Genomic DNA, 20306 nt, shown 5'->3' with positions numbered 1-20306 from the left:
GTCTGTACTGGTTCCATTTTTTAGGTTTCTGCAGCCTCTAGGGGGGCTGATTTCTGGGGTCCCCTTGGCGATTGTCTACTGGTCTGTACTGGTTCCATTGTACTGGGTCCATTGTACTGGTTCAATTTTATAGGGTTGTACAGCTTCTAGGGGATTGGATCTCCGGGGTCCCCTCGGCAATCGTCTACTGGTCTGTACTGGTTCCATTTTATAGGGTTGTACATCTTCTAGGGGGGCTGATCTCCGGGGTCCCCTTGGCGATCGCCTACTGGTCTGTACTGGTTCCATTTTTTAGGTTTCTGCAGCCTCTATGGGGGCCGATTTCTGGGGTCCCCTTGGCGATTGTCTACTGGTCTGTACTGGTTCCATTGTACTGGGTCCATTGTACTGGTTCAATTTTATAGGGTTGTACAGCTTCTAGGGGATTGGATCTCCGGGGTCCCCTCGGCAATCGTCTACTGGTCTGTACTGGTTCCATTTTATAGGGTTGTACATCTTCTAGGGGGGCTGATCTCCGGGGTCCCCTTGGCGATCGCCTACTGGTCTGTACTGGTTCCATTTTTTAGGTTTCTGCAGCCTCTAGGGGGGCTGATTTCTGGGGTCCCCTTGGCGATTGTCTACTGGTCTGTACTGGTTCCATTGTACTGGGTCCATTGTACTGGTTCAATTTTATAGGGTTGTACAGCTTCTAGGGGATTGGATCTCCGGGGTCCCCTCGGCAATCGTCTACTGGTCTGTACTGGTTGCATTTTATAGGGTTGTACATCTTCTAGGGGGGCTGATCTCCGGGGTCCCCTTGGCGATCGTCTACTGGTCTGTACTGGTTCCATTTTTAGGGTTGTGCAGCCTCTAGGGGGGCTGATCTCCGGGGTCCCCTTGGCGATCGTCTACTGGTCTGTACTGGTTCCATTTTATAGGGTTGTACATCTTCTAGGGGGTCTGATCTCCGGGGTCCCAGTTGGCGATCTACTGGTCTGTACTGGTTCCATTTTACAGGGTTGTAAAGCTTCCAGTGCGGCTGATTTCTGGGGTCCCCTCGGTGATCATCTACTGGTCTGTACTGGTTCCATTTTTTAGGGTTGTGCAGCCTCTAGGGGGGCTGATCTCCGGGGTCCCCTCAGCGATCGTCTACTGGTCTTTACTGGTTCCATTGTACTGGGTCCATTGTACTGGTTCCATTTTATAGGGCTGTACAGCTTCTATGGGATTGTATCTCCGGGGTCCCCTCAGCGTTTGTCTACTGGTCTGTACTGGTTCCATTTTTTAGGGTTGTGCAGCCTCTAGTGGGCCGATCTCTGGGGTCCCCTCGCCGATCGTCTACTGGTCTGTACTGGTTCCATTGTTGTGATGAAGGTGTGTACTGGTAAGATTTATCACACGGAGGTGTTCTGCATACTTTGTATAATTTGTAGGTGAGTGACAGGCTCCCTGACAGGACGGGGGGGAGGGGGGGTGCAAATTCCTTCTCTAATTCCTCAAACACCTCCCAGCGCAGAAGCCTCAGAAGTGCTGCGGGGGCAGAAGTTGTGCGATTGCCCCGGGCGGGGGGAACGCCTCGGATTATCCTCTCTAAATCCTCTCCATTCACTCTCATTATCCTCCATGTCACGGGGGGGGGGGGAAGAACCTCCAACCTCATTTCCTGTAAGGTCACCAGACCCCGGGGGGGGGGGGGGGGGTCACGATAGAGCCCTGCCTTGGCAACAAGGCTGACACTCTACTAACATCCTAACCCAAAGCTAGCAATCTTTATTCCTCACACATTGCCCGTAATGGAACGTTTAGGTGAATTTCTGATATCAGAAAGACGCCGAAAATTGTTTCAATGTTTCCATTTCCTTCTCTGAGATCTTCTTCTTCTTTATCCACCGGAAATCTGGACTCATTGTGCCGAATATTCATAAACTGAGGAAGGGCGACACACCAAAGGGTCAAAGAGTCCACCGTGGCATTTTATTCGATATTCATTAATTTGAAAATCCAACAGGTTTCGGGGTTCGAAAGCTTTCCTTCATCATCTGAGAGATGTTTCTTCCTCTTCATCCTCTCGAAATCTGATTACACCGCATAATAATGAATGATGCCCACCTGAGTTAGAAGTAGGAAGGGCGACACCAAAGGGTCAAAGATTCCACCATAGTATTTTATGAGATATCCATTGATTAGACAATCCAACGGGTTTCGAACGCTTCCCTTCATCATCTGAGAGAGGTTTCTTCCTCTTCATCCTCTTGAAATCCGATTACACCGGATAATAATGTATGATGCCCACCTGAGTAAGAAGTAGGAAGGGCGACACCAAAGGGTCAAAGAGTCCACCATGGTATTTTATGAGATATCCATTGATTAGACAATCCTACGGGTTTCGAACGCCCCCCTTCATCATCTGAGAGATGGTTTCTTCCTCTTTATCCTCTCGAAATCTGATTTGATTACACCGGATATTAATGTATGATGTTCACCTGAGTTAGAAGTAGGAAGGGCGACACCAAAGGGTCAAAGAGTCCACCATAGTATTTTATGAGATATCCATTGATTAGACAATCCAACGGGTTTCGAAAGCTTCCCTTCATCATCTGAGAGATGTTTCTTCCTCTTTATCCTCTCGAAATCCACATAGATTACACCGGATAATAATGTATGATGTTCACCTGAGTAAGAAGTAGGAAGGGCGTCACACCAAAGGGTCAAAGAGTCCACCATATTATTTTTTTTGATATTCGTTGATTCAAAAATCTAACAGGTTTCGGGGTTCGAACGCCCCCCCTTCATTATATGAGAAATGTTTCTTCCTCTTTATTATCCTGTGTAATCAATGTGGATTTCGAGAGGATAAAGAGGAAGAAACTTCTCTCAGATGATGAAGGGGGGGGGCGTTCGAAACCCGTTGGATTTTCTAATCGATGGATATCTATTAAAATACAATGGTGGACACTTTGGCCCTTCCTACTCAGGTGAACATCATACATTATTATCCGGTGTAATCATCAATGTGGATTTCGAGAGGATGAAGAGGAAGAAACTTCTCTCAGATGATGAAGGGGGGCGTTCGAAACCCCATGCTGGACTCTTTGACCCTTTAGCATAGAGCCCTTCCTACTTCTTACATTAATATCCGGTGTAATCAATGTTTATTTCGAGAGGATGAAGAGGAAGAAACCTCTCTCAGATGATGAAGGGGGGCGTTCGAAACCCGTTGGATTGTCTGATCAATGGATATTTCATAAAATACTATGGTGGAATCTTTGAGCCTTTGGTGTGGAGCCCTTCTTACTCAGGTGGGCATCATACATTAATATCTGGTGTAATCAAATCGGATTTCGAGAGGATAAAGAGGAAGAAACTTCTCTCAGATGATGAAGGGAAGCTTTCGAAACTCGTTGGATTTTCTAATCAATGGATATCTCTTAAAATACAATGGTGGATTTTTTGGCCCTTCCTACTTCTTACTCAGGTGAACATCATACATTAATATCCTGTGTAATCAATGTGGATTTCGAGAGGATAAAGATGAAGAAAGATCTCTCAGATGATGAAGGGGGGCGTTCGAACCCCGAAACCTGTTGGATTTTCGAATCAATGGATTTTTCATAAAACACTATGGTGGACTCTTTGACCTTTTAGGATCACCCCCTCTCTGCACTGGTGACCCCCCGATCTCCCCCTCTGCAGTGGTGGTGCCCCGATCTCTCTCTCTGCACTAGTGGTGCCCCGATCTCCCCCTCTGCACTGGTGGTGCCCCAACATCCCCCCTCTGCACTGGTGGCACCCAATCTCCCCCTCTGCACTGGTGGCACCCAATCTCCCCCTCTGCAGTGGTGGTGCCCCGATCTCCCCCCTCTGCACTGGTGGTGCCCCAACATCCCCCCTCTGCACTGGTGGCACCCAATCTCCCCCTCTGCACTGGTGACCCCCCGATCTCCCCCTCTGCAGTGGTGGTGCCCCGATCTCCCCCTCTGCAGTGGTTGTCCCCTGATCTCCCCCTCTGCACTGGTGGTTGTCCCCCGATCACCCCCCTCTGCACTGGTGGTGCCCCGATCTCCCCCTCTGCACTGGTGGTGCCCCGATCACCCCCTCTACATTGATGGTGGTGCCCTGATTACTCCCCTCTCTGCACTGGTGGTGCCCTGATTACCCCCTCTACATTGATGGTGGTGCCCTGATTACTCCCCTCTCTGCACTAGTGGTGCCCCGATCACCCCCCTCTGCATTGATGGTTCCCTGATTACTCCCCTCTCTGCACTGGTGGTGCCCCGATCTCCCCCCTCTCTGCACTGGTGGCACCCCGATCACCCCCCTCTCTGCACTGGTGGTGCCCCGATCTCCCCCCTCCTCTGCACTGGTGGCGCCCCGATCACCCCCCTCTCTGCACTGGTGGCGCCCCGATCACTGTAGGAGATGTTCCTGGCACTTGAATGACTTTCTTGGGCGCCCTGAAGCCTTCTTCACAAAAGCAGTGGGAATATAATTTTTTCTGATGGAATTTGGTTCATTTTCATGGTGAAGAAGGATTTTTGCGCTTCACCAGATCGCTCTTCGTAACATTCTGGGCTTTATGCAGAATTGCCGCCATAAAAACTGAGGCGGTCGACTTTTGTGAAAATGAACATTTGTGTCTTTCTCAGAACTTTTGTCCGCCGCCGCCCACACACACAAAGTTTATCGCTGGATTTGCGTGTTTCTTTTTCGCCGCGGAGCAGTAAGCGTTTCCTGCGCTTCTCTGCCGGCTCTATAATTACCCTGAAAGCGATACGGCCGGATAATTATGGGATTTACTGAGAAGCCTCGCAGCTCAGCCGGGTCTCTGCCAGAATCCGGAGCCGCCGAGATTAACATGTACCGGGCCAGCGCCTTGTACTCAGGAAACCCCCGCGGTGGAAAATCTGAACGCCACCAGACGAGACACAAAAGGGTGGAGGGGGGACGGCGTGCCGCGTCTGAGCAGAACCGACGTCCCAAAAATAAAAGGGGACCTGTCCTCAACAAAAAGGAGCCTTTGGAGGGGCTCACTAATGTAGACAAAGCCTGTCTGCGGATTAACGTCACCACGTGACACTCGGCGCACTCCGTGTGTGGCCGCGCCGGAAGCCTGACTCCGGGGGAAACGGCTTTCCTTTGCTCAGGGAAAGAGTTCACACTTTTGTCACATTTTTGTTCCGGTCTGTGACCCCGTTGGGAAGAATTTCCCTCACTTCCTGTCTCTGTGACACCGGAGCAAGAAAAGGGGGGAGTGGTTGTCGCCGGGACATACAGAGCTCTGCCGGGATTTACCAAAGCGATGCCATACAGCCCAAAGGGTACAGAGACCCGGGGCCAGGGCAGGAGGGGGAGCTGCTCCGGGCACCAGGGGTTAAAGTGATGGGAACCCGAAATGCAGGAGACGCTGTCATTCCTGACTCCTGCATCCTGTACATTACCCATAACCCCTGACCCCTGCACTCTGTACATTACACACTCCTGACCCCTGCACTCTTTACATTACACACTCCTGACCCCTGCATATTACACACCCATAACCCCTTCACTCTGTACATTACACACTCCTGCCCTCTGTACCTTACACACCCCTGACCCCTGCACATTACATACCCCTGACCCCTGCACTCGGTACACGACATACCTTGACCCCTGCACTTTGTACATTACACATTTCTGACCTATGTACATTACTAATACACACCCCTGATCCTTGCACTCTGTACATTACACATCCCTGACCCCTTAACTCTGTACATTACGCACTCCTGCTCTCTGTACGTTACACACCCCTGCACTCTGTACATTACACACTCCTGACCCCCGCACTCTGTACATTACATTCATTGACCCCTGAACTTTGTACATTACATACCTCTGCACTCTGTACATTACACACTCCTGACCCCTACACATTACACACCCCTGACCCCTGCCCTCTGTACATTACACACCCCTGACCCCTGCACTCTGTACATTACACACCCCTGACCCCTGCACTCTGTATATTACACACTCATGGTCCCTGCACTCTGTACATTACACACTCCTGACCCCTGTACTCTGTACATTACACACTCCTGTCCCCTGTACTCTGTACATTACACACTCCTGTCCCCTGTACTCTGTACATTACACACTCCTGTCCCCTGTACTCTGTACATTACACACTCCTGTCCCCTGTACTCTGTACATTACACACTCCTGTCCCCTGTACTCTGTACATTACACACTCCTGTCCCCTGTACTCTGTACATTACACACTCCTGTCCCCTGTACTCTGTACATTACACACTCCTGTCCCCTGTACTCTGTACATTACACACTCCTGACCCCTGTACTCTGTACATTACACACTCCTGACCCCTGCACTCTGTACATTACACACTCCTGACCCCTGTACTCTGTACATTACACACTCCTGACCCCTGCACTCTGTACATTACACACTCCTGACCCCTGTACTCTGTACATTACACACTCCTGACCCCTGTACTCTGTACATTACACACTCCTGACCCCTGTACTCTGTACATTACACACTCCTGTCCCCTGTACTCTGTACATTACACACTCCTGACCCCTGTACTCTGTACATTACACACTCCTGTCCCCTGTACTCGGTACATTACACACCCCTGACCCCTGTACATTACACACTCCTGTCCCCTGTACTCTGTACATTACACACTCCTGACCCCTGTACTCTGTACATTACACACTCCTGACCCCTGCACTCTGTACATTACACACTCCTGACCCCTGCACTCTGTACATTACACACTCCTGACCCCTGTACTCTGTACATTACACACTCCTGACCCCTGTACTCTGTACATTACACACTCCTGACCCCTGTACTCTGTACATTACACACTCCTGACCCCTGTACTCTGTACATTACACACTCCTGACCCCTGTACTCTGTACATTACACACTCCTGCTGCTGTAGCTGTATTATGGTGGAGGAAATGGTTCTTCCAAACACTAAACATTTTACTAGTCCTGCCAGCTGGCGGACCAATCAGGATCCTTCATTCACTCAGAATAATCACTGCGTTGTTTTTGCCGCTTTGTTACCTGCGTTGTGCTGATTGTTGTAATGTAGCGGCTTCACTTGTTACAATGTTGTGTCTGTAATTGTGGAATGTTATTCTGAGGTTCTGACCGTGGTGTGGAATGTTGTGTTTAGCTGGTTACAATGTTGTGGGGTGTGGGGTGGGGGGTGTGGGGTGCGGTGCGGTGTGTGGGGTGCGTGGTGCGGTGTGTGGGGTGCGGGGTGCGGGGTGCAGTGTGTGGGGTGCGGTGCGGTGTGTGGGGTGCGGGGTGCAGTGTGTGGGGTGCGGTGCGGTGTGTGGGGTGCGTGGTGCGGTGTGTGGGGTGCGGTGCGGTGTGTGGGGTGCGTGGTGCGGTGTGTGGGGTGCGGTGTGTGGGGTGCGGGGTGCGGTGTGTGGGGTGCGGTGTGTGGGGTGCGTGGTGCGGTGTGTGGGGTGCGGTGTGTGGGGTGCGTGGTGCGGTGTGTGGGGTGCGGGGTGCGGGGTGCAGTGTGTGGGGTGCGGTGCGGTGTGTGGGGTGCGGGGTGCAGTGTGTGGGGTGCGGTGCGGTGTGTGGGGTGCGTGGTGCGGTGTGTGGGGTGCGGTGCGGTGTGTGGGGTGCGTGGTGCGGTGTGTGGGGTGCGGTGTGTGGGGTGCGGGGTGCGGTGTGTGGGGTGCGGTGTGTGGGGTGCGTGGTGCGGTGTGTGGGGTGCGGGGTGCAGTGTGTGGGGTGCGGTGCGGTGTGTGGGGTGCGTGGTGCGGTGTGTGGGGTGCGGTGTGTGGTGTGCGGGGTGTGGTGTGTGGGGTGTGGGGTGCGGGGTGTGGTGTGTGGGGTGCGGGGTGCGGTGCGCACGCTCTTCACCTTTCACTATATTTTATTCATTGTCATTGGGATCACGTGATGTGGAAGTGTTGGGGTTATCGGGGTAGAGAGAGGCGTTATAATATTTATTGTATTATTATTATTATCATCATCATCAGTTTTGTTATAATTATTAGTTTATTATTTGTGTTTTTTATTAGTAGTAGTTTGTTATTATACATTTTTTGTATTTGTTGTTTATTATTTTTATCATTATTATTTTATTATTATTATTAGTTTTGTTATTATTAGTTTATTGTTTTTATTTTTATTATTAATAATTATAATTAGTAGTAGTTTTGTTATTATACATTTGTTATTTGTTGTTTATTATTATTATCATTATTATTTTATTATTATTATGATTAGTTTTATTATAATTATTAGTTTATTATTTTTTTTATTTTTTTATTAGTAGTAGTTTTGTTATTATACATTTTTTTTATTTGTTGTTTATTATCATTATTATTTTTTTATTATTATTATTATTATTATTATTATTATTATTATAATTAGTTTTGTTGTTATTATTATTATTAGTTTATTATTTGTTTTTATTGTTAATATTAATAATAATAATAATAATAATAATAATAATAATAATAATAATAATAATAATAATAATTGGTAGTTTTGTTATTATACCTTTTATTAGTTTTTTTATTATCATCATCATCATCATTATTATTATTATGATTAGTTTTGTTATAATTATTAGTTTATTATTTATTTATAGTACTAGTTTTGTTATTATACATTTTTTTTTATTTGTTGTTTATTATTATTTTCATTATAATTAGTTTTGTTATTACTATTATTAGTTTATTATTTGTTTTTATTATTATTATTATTATTATAATTAGTAGTAGTTTTGTTGTTATACATTTTTTTGTTGTTGTTTATTATTATTATTATCATTATTCTTTATAGTCTTTTGTTGATGCTGCAGTTTTTTCTTTTTGCCTCTTCTCGTGTTCCATTGGTAACTCTAAGCCTCCATTCACACCTCCGCGACAACGGCGTACGGCGTAGGCGGCGTATTTTGCCGCGAGTGTGAAACTTTTTTTTTTTTTTTTGACAAAGCATTCCCATTGCTGTCAATGGGCGAACGCCAATGTCGCCTGAAAAAAAGGGTCCGGGACTTTTTTTCAGGCGACAGGCGTTCGGCGTCTATGAGATGTGAACCATCTCCATAGACAGCAATGGGAATTCTCCCCTCTAGCGGCAGAAGCGTCCGGCGTCGGGCGTTTTGTCGCATAGATGTGAATGGAGCCTAATCCAATATTTTTTTATTGTCTTTGTTGAATTTGTTACAATGTTTGTGTCTCTATAATGTTATTTATTGTCTATTGATTAGACATGTGAACCCGATGGGGCTGTAAAGTATAAGACATGAACAATACACTACAAGACAATTCAGTGTTTAACCCCCCATTAGGATCCTGGGCATTGTTGGGGGGGGGGGGGTATCCCTACCGCCTCCCCCCGGGGGGCAAAGATCCCCGGTGACACCCCAGAAGGGGAGGCAGGAACCCCCCCATAGGCCCTGATAACCTCGGGAATCCCATCATTACCTCTCACCTTCCATAATAGACATTGCTAATGACCCCGACCGAGGTCAGATCCTAAACTTCACTTCCTGACCCCTGACCTCAACCTGACCCCTGACCTCAACCTGACAGGTGAAATGAATAATGCCCTAAAAATGTCCTCACCGTCCCGGAGGTGTCTTCTGTAACCAGCCAGATACATGCTAAATATAGAGCCATCTATCCAACTCTCTCTCGTCTTTTGCAGGCCTGGTCTCCCCAACACGATTTTCATGGAGTACCAAGCTCTCCCGGACTTCCAGCCTCACCACACCCCTCTCTCCTACGGGCGTGAGCGCACCATGGTGCCCGGGATCGACGCGCCGCCCCCCAGAGAGCGGCCCCGGGTGGTCATGTACCAGCAGGAGAGCCTGGCGTTCGGTGGGGTCCCCACCCTCTGCACGGAGAGACAGCTGGGGTTCCATACGGTGCAGAGCCCCCTAAGCCCCGCCCTCCCGGGAGTGAGCGCCCACCACCTGCCGGATCATTGGTTCATAAACTTCCAGAGCTCGGGGGTGGAGCGGACAGAGGAGACCCCGCCCCCGAGGACGGAGGAATGCGCCGCGCCGCTTGAATGCCCTTCCCAGGACAGGCGGAGGACCAGCAGCACGGAAAGCGAGAGCGGCCAGCCGGAAACACCGAATATCGCCGGCCTGGAGAATCCCCGACCCTCCTACCGGTCATCGCAGGGTTCAGACAAAGCCAAAGCCGCATGTAAGTGACAAATTATATCAGGTGTGTCTTTACATATTGCTAGTAGGGATGATCTTTATGTTCGGGCCGAATATGAGTTAGACTCGAACATTGGCTGCTCGCGGGAACAGCGAACAATTTGGGGTGTTTGCGGCAAATTCGAGAGGGCGCGGAACACCCTTTACAAGTCTATGGGAGAAATCTAAAGTGCTAATTATCAAGGTTAATATGCAAGTTATTGTCATAAAAAGTGTTTGGGGACCCGGGTCCAGCCCCAGGGGAGTGTTTTGAGGACCCGGGTCCCCAAACACTTCCACTGGGCAGGACCTGGGTCCCCAAACACTCCCCTGGGGAAGGACCCGGGTCCCCAAACACTCCCCTGGGGCAGGACACAGGTCCCCAAACACTCCCCTGGGGCAGGACCCGGGTCCCCAAACACTCCCCTGGGGCAGGACACAGGTCCCCAAACACTCCCCTGGGGCAGGACCCGGGTCCCCAAACACTCCCCTGGGGAAGGACCCAGGTCCCCAAACACTCCCACTGGACCAGGACCCAGGTCCCCAAACACTCCCCTGGGGCAGGACCCGGGTCCCCAAACACTCCCCTGGGGCAGGACCCGGGTCCCCAAACACTCCCCTGGGGCAGGACCCGGGTCCCCAAACACTCCCCTGGGGCAGGACCCGGGTCCCCAAACACTCCCCTGGGGCAGGACCCGGGTCCCCAAACACTCCCCCTGGGGCAGGACCCGGGTCCCCAAACACTCCCCCTGGGGCAGGACCCGGGTCCTCAAACACTCCCCTGGGGCAGGACCTGGGTCCCCAAACACTCCCCCTGGGGCAGGACCCGGGTCCCCAAACACTGCCCCAGGGGAGTGTTTGGGGACCCGGGTCCTGCCCCAGGGGACATGTATCAATGCAAAACATTTTTTTTTTTAAATGGCCGTTTTTTCGGGAGCAGTGATTTTAATAATGCTTAAAGTGAAACAATAAAAGTGAAAAATTCCTTTAAATTTCGTACCTGGGGGGTGTCTATAGTATGTCTGTGAAGTAGCGCATTTTTCCCGTGTTTAGAACTGTCCTGCACAAAGTGAAGTTTCTAAAGGAAAAAAAGTCATTGCGGCTATTCATGAATTATCGGGTCCCGGCAGTACAGATAAAACTCATTGAAAGTCATTGAAAAGAAAAAAAAAATGTGTGGGGGTCCCCCCAAATTCCATTACCAGGCCTTTCAAGTCTGGTATGTATTTTAAGGTGAACCCTGTGCCAAAATAAAAAAAAATGGCGTGGGGTTCCCCCCAAAAATCTATCCGTTCAGGTCTGGTATGGATTTTAAGGGGAACACCACGCCAAAATGTAAAAAAAATGGCGTGGGGTTCCCCCCAAATTCCATTACCATGCCCTTCAGGTCTAGTATTGATAGTAAGGGGAACCCTGCACAATTTTTTTTTTAAATGGCATGGGGTTCCCCCAAAAATCCATACCAGAACCTTCAGGTCTGGTATGGATTTTAAGGGGAACCCCCGTGCCAAAATTTAACAAAAAAATGGCGTGGGGTTCCCCCCAACAATACATACCAGACCCTTATCCGAGCACACAACCTGTCAGGCTGCAGCACAAGAGGGGGGGACGAGAGAGCGCCCCCTCCCTCCTGAACCCTACCAGGCCACATGCCCTCAACATGGGGAGGATGTCCCAAAGTTGATGGCGACAAAAAAAAAGAAATGGGTGGGGGTCCCCCCCAAATTCAATTTTCAGGCCCTTCAGGTCTGGTATGGATATTAAGGGGAACCCTTTTTTTTTCAAATTCCGAATTTCCAAAATTCTGAATTTCCAAAATTTTGGAAATTCGAAAACTTGAATATTTGGAAATTCAAAAATTTACGGATTTGTCAAAATTTGTTAAAAAATAATGACGATGAAAGACTTTTCCTTTTTTCCCCTGTCTTGCCCTCACAGGGCGTAAACTCCGCCTGTACCTGCCGGACATCAGCAGCTCGGCGCCCGTCCAGCCCCCGGAGGAAGATTCGGTGTTTGTGGACCCTGAAGACCCCGGGCCCCCATCAGCGGCTGACGGGAAGGAGACTTCGGAGCCTCAGGAGGCGGCGGCGCCGGTGGCGGGGGCGGCGGCCGGGGGGAAGGTGGAGCAGGAGAGGTGGAGGTTCTCGGCCTCCGAACTGATCAGCAAACTGCAACTCAGCCAAAGGAGGAACAACTTCACCGCCAAAATCGGCAAATCCCTCTCCACCAAAATCACCCTGAGGGAGAAGGGCTCCTCCACCAGCCAGGAAGGTGGGTACACCGCGGCCCCCCTATCCGTTCTTTATATTATTATTATACAGGATTTATAGACGCGCCAACAGTTTGCCCATCACGGCACCCAACCGACACATAATTGGCATTCATGGAATTGTCATCCAATTCCCAAAGATAGCTGCAAAGTATTTATGGCACGGAGCCAAGATGGCGGCACAGACCTCTCCTTATCATCCCTGGGGCCCCCAATCCCCCCCAAATATCGACTTCCAGCTATGAAGTCTGAGCTCTGAGACGTGCCTCAACCGTGCCCCTGATCAGATGACATGTTTGTGAAGCTCATTAGAAATTTATAAAATGGGGGGGGGGGGGGCATGACACGGCATGGGATGGCACAGGACAGCATGTGATAGTATAACCTGGCATGGCATGGGATAGTATGGGATGGTGCAGGATGGGATAGTATGGAATTGTGCAGGATAGAATGGCATGGGATGGTATAGCATGGCATGGGAGGCAGTGCTTGGCATGGGATGGTGCAGGATAGGATGACATAGGATGGTATAACATGGCATGGGAGGAAATGCTTGGCATGGGATGGTGCAGGATGGAATGGCATGGCATGAGATGGTATAACATGGGAATGGGATGGTGCGGAATGGCATGGCATGGGAAGGTATAGCATGGCATGGGATGGTGCAGGATGAGATGGCATGGCATGTTGCAGGATGGGATGTGATGGGATGGCATGGGACAGTGCAGTATGGGATGGCGTGGCATGGCATGGTGCATGACGGGATGTCATGGGATGGTATAGCATAGGATAGGATGCTGCAGGATGGGATGGCATGTGACGGTATAGCATGGGATGGCATGGGATGGTGCAAGATGGGATGATATGGGATGGGATGGCATGAGATAGTATAACATGGAATGGCATGGGGTGGCGTGGGATGGTACAGGGTGAAGCAGGATGGGATGGGATGGTGTAGGATAGGATGGCATGGGATGGTATAACATGGCATGGGAGGCAATGTTTGGCATGAGATGGGGCAGGATGAGATGGTATAGCATGGCATGGCATGGGACGGTGCAGGATGGGATGTGATGGGATGGCATGGGACGGTGAAGGATGGCATGGCATGGCATGGTGCAGGACAGGATGTCATGGGATGGTATAGCATGGCATGGGATAGGGATGGCATGTGACGGTATAGCATGGGATGGCATGGGATGGGATGATATGGGATGGGATGGCATGAGATAGTATAACATGGAATGGCATGGGGTGGCGTGGGATGGTACAGGGTGAAGCAGGGTGGAATGGGATGGTATAACATGGCATGGGAGGCAATGTTTGGCATGAGATAAGGCAGGATGAGATGGTATAGCATGGCATGACAGGGGATGGGATGGTGCAGGATGGGATGGCATGGGATGGTATGGGTTGGCAGGCATGAGGTGGTACAGTGTGGCATGGAATGGGATGGGATGGCACCCACCTCTGTACAGATCTGATTTTTGGGTTGGACTTGATGGACTATGTAATGAGCCCCTCCCCCTCCCCCTTTTGCAGGTAAATCTGGAAGGAGAGAGAGGAGATGTAACAGTGCCGGGGTGACCAGCCTCCTGCAGCCGCCTCCGGGGGATACGGACACCTCCTGGCTCAGGTAAGTGCGATGTATAATGGGGGCTCTGTATACCCCGGGATGGGGGGGTGGGGGGACCCAGACATAGTGGGTGGAGTATAATACACGGGCCATTGAAGAGTGCGGCTCCACCAACATCTATTATTATTTCGGAGGGAGTGGCTTAGACCCTCGGGGAGGGTTTTTATTTACAGCCTGGTAATCTGTTGGAGAGATTTCCCCCCACTTCCTGTCCAGGTGACACCCAATGTGTCAAGGTGTACGAGGGTGTCACCAGGACAGGAAGTAAGAGAAATCTTCCCAACGGGGTCAAGACCAGAATACAAACCTCAAATCCCCAATTAGAGATGATTAAGACTGACTGGTCTTGTCTCCGCCCCTTCCTGTAATTTTCTGTAGTGGGTGGGGCCTAATGTGCTCCTCCCACAGCTCTGCTCTCTCTCCCTGTGCAAACTGAGTAACTGCCTTGTCTCCGCCCCATCCTGTAGTTTTCTGAAGTGGGTGGAGCCTGTTGGGCCCCTCCCACAACTCTGCTCTCTCTCTCTCCTTGCACAGACTGACTAGTCTTAACTCCGCCCCTTCCTGTAGCGGGTGGGGCCTGCTGGGCCCCTCCCACAGCTCTGCTCTCGGCACAGGCTATGTACAGCACACTGATGATGTCACTGCAAAAAAAATTAAATGGTAATATCTGGGTTTGCAAAGGCAAAAACAGCATTTATATCCTTTGAAGCCAATGAGGAATATATTTAAATGAAAGTCCCCCCCCCCCTGGAGTTCAGCTGTATTGGATTTGCAGCAAATGTGAGAATATTCACTTGGAAATTACATTATTATTATTATTATTAATATTATTATTATTATTATTATTACTACATTATTATTATTATTATTACTACTACATTATTACATTATTTTTATTATTATTATTATTATTATTATTATTACTACTACATTATTACATTATTTTTATTATTATTATTACATTACTATTATTATTATTACATTATTAAATTATTTATATTATTATTATTATTATTATTATTACTACTACATTACTATTATTATTATTATTATTATTATTATTATTATTACACTATTATTATTATTATTATTACTACATTAATATAATTATAATTACATTACATTATTACATTATTTTTATTATTATTATTATTACTACATTATTATTATTACATTATTAAATTTATAGTATTATTATTTTTATTATTACATTAATATTATTATTATTACTACTACTACATTAATATAATTATAATTACATCACATTATTATTATTACATTATTTTTATTATTATTATTACATTATTAAATTATTTATATTATTATTATTATTATTATTATTATTATTACTACATTACATTTACATTATTATTATTATTATTATTATTACTACATGATTTAGTTGATGAATGAAAATGAGTAAATCCCATCTGATGGTAGAATTTTGGCAGATAATCGGCCAATGTCATCCTTTGCCCCTCTATGAGTGCCCCGCCCCCCCCGGAGGAAGATGGAGGGGATTGTCCCGGTTCCGGTGGCGTGAGCACGCTCTGCCGCTTCTCTGTGCCACTCCGGGGCTGAAACGTCTCTTTGTTTGTTCAGTTTGAGGAATTTTCAGTCCTTGCCCTTCCATTGTTCCTGGGCGGCCTCCCCTCTCTGCCTCCCCCGCCGAGGTCGAGGCTCATGGCCGGTCCCGGAGGCTCAAATGGCTTTTCTTTTTTTTTTACCCTTTCAGGAGCAAATCGGCGGAGGGTGGGCAGACCGGCAGACCACCCAGCGAGGAGGGCAGACTATCACCCGGCCAGGAGAGGGCAGAGGACGCCGAGTCACAAAGGAGGCAATCCTACTGCGAGAGGAGACAGTCCCGCTTCCTGCTCACCTGTAAGTCCCTCCCTCCTTCCATTCCCGGACCGCCCTTCAAGGGGATTGTCCACTTCCACCTACCAGCTTTGTGCTCTAAGATAATACAAATAGTTCAGAATGTCTACATCACAAATAAATTGAGCAATAAAAAAATAAAAAAGACACAAGTGAGCAAGTTCCATCCAGTTGTGCGTTTATACGCGTTTATACGCACGATGTCCAGTAATTCTTACCTTCTCATAGCATTTGTAATCCACTTTGCTCTCCGCATAAGACGTCCGTTGTAGCGAGTTCCGTCCACAGCTGTAGATCCAAACTTCTGCTGGAGGATAGAAAGACACAATAAGAACACTTTATTCCCCTCCCCCCCCCTTATAATAATTCTTCTATTCCCAGCCATCCTGTACCAGGAATACAGCGACGTGGCCATAAACCGCGAGCTGCAGCGACAGAAGCGGGAAGACACGACGGGGGAGGAGGACGACGTTTCAGCGAGTCCGAAGAGCAACCTGTCCCCCAGCAGCTCGTTCCGCTCCCAGCGCTCATCCCGGGGCTCCACCTTCTCCCTGTGGCAGGATATCCCAGATGTCCGAGGGAGCGGCGTCCTGAATACGCTCACGGTCCAGGAGAGGAAGCTGCAAGAGGTGCGTATCAATGACGAAAATCTATCGGATCAATACTGTGCATCTATTGTATCAATAATGGACATCGTATCAATACCGTACACATAGCTTATCAATATCGTAACTCTGTCAGATCAATAATTACCATCCATCATTTTAATATATATACAGTATAACTCAATACTGTATCAATCAATAAGGAACATCTATCGTATCAATACCATGCACATAGCTTATCAATATCATAAATCTATCATATCAATAATTACCAATCTATCATATTAATTTTATATATATCTTATCAATACTGTGCATCTATTGTATCAATAATGGACATCTATCGTATCAATACCGTACACATAGCTTATCAATATCGTAAATCTATCATATCAATAATTACCATCTATCATATTAATATATATATATATCAATACTGTATCAATCAATAAGGAACATCTATCGTATCAATACCATACACATAGCTTATCAATATCGTAAATCTATCAGATCAATACTGTATATTTATCGTATCAATACCATACACATAGCTTATCAATATCATAAATCTATCATATCAATAATTACCATCTATCATATCAATATCATAAATATATATATATATCTCAATACTGTACATCTATTGTGTCAATCAATAAGGAACATCTATCGTATCAATAATATAGCTTATGAATATTGTAAATCTATCAGATCAATACTGTACATCTATTGTATCAATAAAGCACATCTATCATATCAATTATGTACCCATAGCTTATCAATATGGTAAATCGATCATATCAATAATTACCATCGATCATATCAATACTGAACATCTATAATATCAATCCATCTTATCAATATTGTGTTTGTATCAATAATGGACATCTATCGTAACAATACCATACACATAGCTTATCAATATCGTAAATCTATCATATCAATAATTACCATCTATCATATCATATTATCTTATATATATCTCTCTCAATACTGTACATCTATTGTATCAATAATGAACATATATATATAAAATTAATATGAATGATGGTAATTATTGATATGATAGATTTACGATATTGATAAGCTATGTGTATGGTATTGATACGATAGATGACTATTATTGATACAATAGGTGGTGATAGATATCTAGTATTGAGAGATATATATATATATATAAATATTAATATGATAGATCTATATCAATACTGTACATGTATTGTATCAATAAGGAACATCTATTGTATCAATACCATACGTATAGCTTATCAATATCGTGAATCTATCATCTCAATAATTACCATCTATCATATTAATTTTATATATATCTATAATATTATCAATACTGTACATCTATTGGTTTAATAATGAACATCTATCGTACCAATACTGCAACTATGGCTTATCAATTCCGTAAATCTATCGTGTCGATAGGGAACATCCATCGTATCAATATCGTACATATATCTTATCAATACTGGACATCTAATGTATCAATATCATACAAATACTGGACATCTATAATATCAATCCATCTTATCAATGTGTATTGATTCAATAATGGACATCTATCGTATCAATACCATAGATATAGCTTATCAATATCGTAAATCTATCAGATCAATACTGTTCATCTATTGTATTAATAATGGAAACACACACACATATATATATATATATATATTATTAATATGATAGATGTTCATTATTGATCTGATAGATTTACCATATTGATAAGCTATATGTATGGTATTGATACATTAGATGTACAGTATTTGTAGGATAGATGAATGATATTGATACAATAAATTGATGGTATTGATATTAGATAGATAAATGGTATTGATATGATGGATGTCCAGTATTGATAAGATCGCTGTATGATATTGATACAATAGTTCCTTATCAACACAATAGATTTACGATATTGATAAGCTATATGTACGGTATTGATACGATAGATGTTCCTTATGGATACAATAGATGTACAGTATTGATCTATATATGATATTAATGATAGATCTATATCAATACTGTACATCAATTGCAGTAATAAGGAACATCTATTGTATCATTACCGTACATATCATTATTATAAATTTATCATATCAATAATTACCATCTATCATTCATTTTATATATATCTCTTATCGATACTGTACATCTATTGTATCAATAAGGAACATCTATCGTATCAATACCATACACATAGCTTATCAATATCGTAAATCTATTGGGCCAGATCCACATACATTGCGATCGGCACAGCGTATCAGAGATACACTACGCCACCGTACCTTACCTTGCGTATATTCGAATGCTCAGCGAGTTCGCGCCGTAAGTTACAGCGGCGTAGTGTATTTCTGGCGGCGGATTCGAAATTGGGTGGGTTGGGGGCGTGTTTCATTTAAATGAAGCGCGTCCCCGCGCCGAATGAACTGCGCATGCGTCGTCCCGAAATTTCCCATCGTGCATTGCGCTAAATGACGTCGCTAGGACGTCATTTTTTTAACTTAGACGTGAGTTACGTCCTTTCCTATTCACGGACGACTTACGCAAAAAAAAAAAAAAAAAAATTCAAATTTCGACGCGGGAACGACGGCCATACTTTAACATGGCAAGTCTATCTATACGCCGCAAAATACCAGCTTTAACTATACGCTGGGAAAAGCCGACTACAGACGACGTAAGAGAATGCGACGGCCGCGCGTACGTTCGTGGATCGTCGTAAATCGCTAATTTGCATACCCGACGCGGAAAACGACGCAAACTCCACTCAGCGGGCGCCGAAGTATTGCATCTAAGATCCGAAGGCGTACGAAGACGTACACCTGTTGGATCTTACCCAAATGCTGTCGTATCTTGGTTTGAGGATTCAAACTAAAGATACGACGCGGGTAATTTGAAAGTACGCTGGCGTACTCGCTCTGTGAATCTGGCCCATTGTGTTGATAAGGAACATCTATTGTATCAATATCATACAGCTATCTTATCAATACTGGATATCCATCATATCAATATTATTTATCTAATATCAATACCATCAGTTTATTGTATCAATATCATTCATCTATCCTACAAATATTGGACATCCAATGTATCAATCCATCTTATCAATACTTAAATCTATCGTATCAATATCGTGTATCTCTAATTTATTCTGGACATCTAATGTATCAATATTGTACTTTCATTATCAGACGTCTATCAATGTCATTCATTGATTGGATCATCAATCACACAAATACCGAACATCAATATTATCAATACATTCTCTTATATTGGCCGTTTTATTGATCAGTAAATCCACACATTACAATTATTTGCTGATAAAGTGGACCTGTCATCAGATACATTGCAGGAGGCGGTGACTTCATCTCAGTCTTGGGGGAGGGGAGAGAGACTGAGGAAATGTTTTCTCCTGCCTGCAGCAGACTGATGACATCATCTCATCCTCGGGGGAGGGGAGGGGGGTGTGGCTGTGAGGAGTGTGTTGTATTCTGATATCTGTCATCCGCCATTTTCCCGCAGGCCAAGTTTGAGTTGGTGACCTCGGAGGCGTCCTACGTCAACAGTCTCTCCATCGTTGTCGATCATTTCCTCAACTCCCCCGATCTCAACGAGTGTCTGGGGGCCCAGGAGAGACAGTGGCTCTTCTCCAAACTGCCCGAAGTAAAGGAGATAAGTGAGAGGTATGGAATATCACCCCCCCCCCCCACCGTACAGAATACCACCCCTCCCCCCCA

At 45.9% G+C, this 20306-nt stretch overlaps 1 protein-coding gene across 1 annotated transcript in view; it reads left to right on the top strand.

Annotated features, from left to right (window-relative positions):
- The window catches only part of ARHGEF19 (Rho guanine nucleotide exchange factor 19), a 60503-nt gene that overhangs the window by 14314 nt on the left and 25883 nt on the right, over positions 1–20306 (top strand). The window contains exons 2-7 of the mRNA XM_040326755.1: positions 9671–10176; positions 12111–12443; positions 13984–14077; positions 15813–15958; positions 16337–16584; positions 20092–20252. Of these exons, the coding sequence (XP_040182689.1) occupies positions 9671–10176; positions 12111–12443; positions 13984–14077; positions 15813–15958; positions 16337–16584; positions 20092–20252 (1488 nt within the window). The remainder of the gene's footprint in view (positions 1–9670; positions 10177–12110; positions 12444–13983; positions 14078–15812; positions 15959–16336; positions 16585–20091; positions 20253–20306) is intronic.

This window comes from Rana temporaria, chromosome 10, assembly GCF_905171775.1.
Source record: "Rana temporaria chromosome 10, aRanTem1.1, whole genome shotgun sequence".
Classification (NCBI taxonomy): domain Eukaryota; kingdom Metazoa; phylum Chordata; class Amphibia; order Anura; family Ranidae; genus Rana; species Rana temporaria.
Note: the sequence above shows the minus strand (reverse complement) of the source record. Positions and strands in the feature narration are given on the sequence as shown.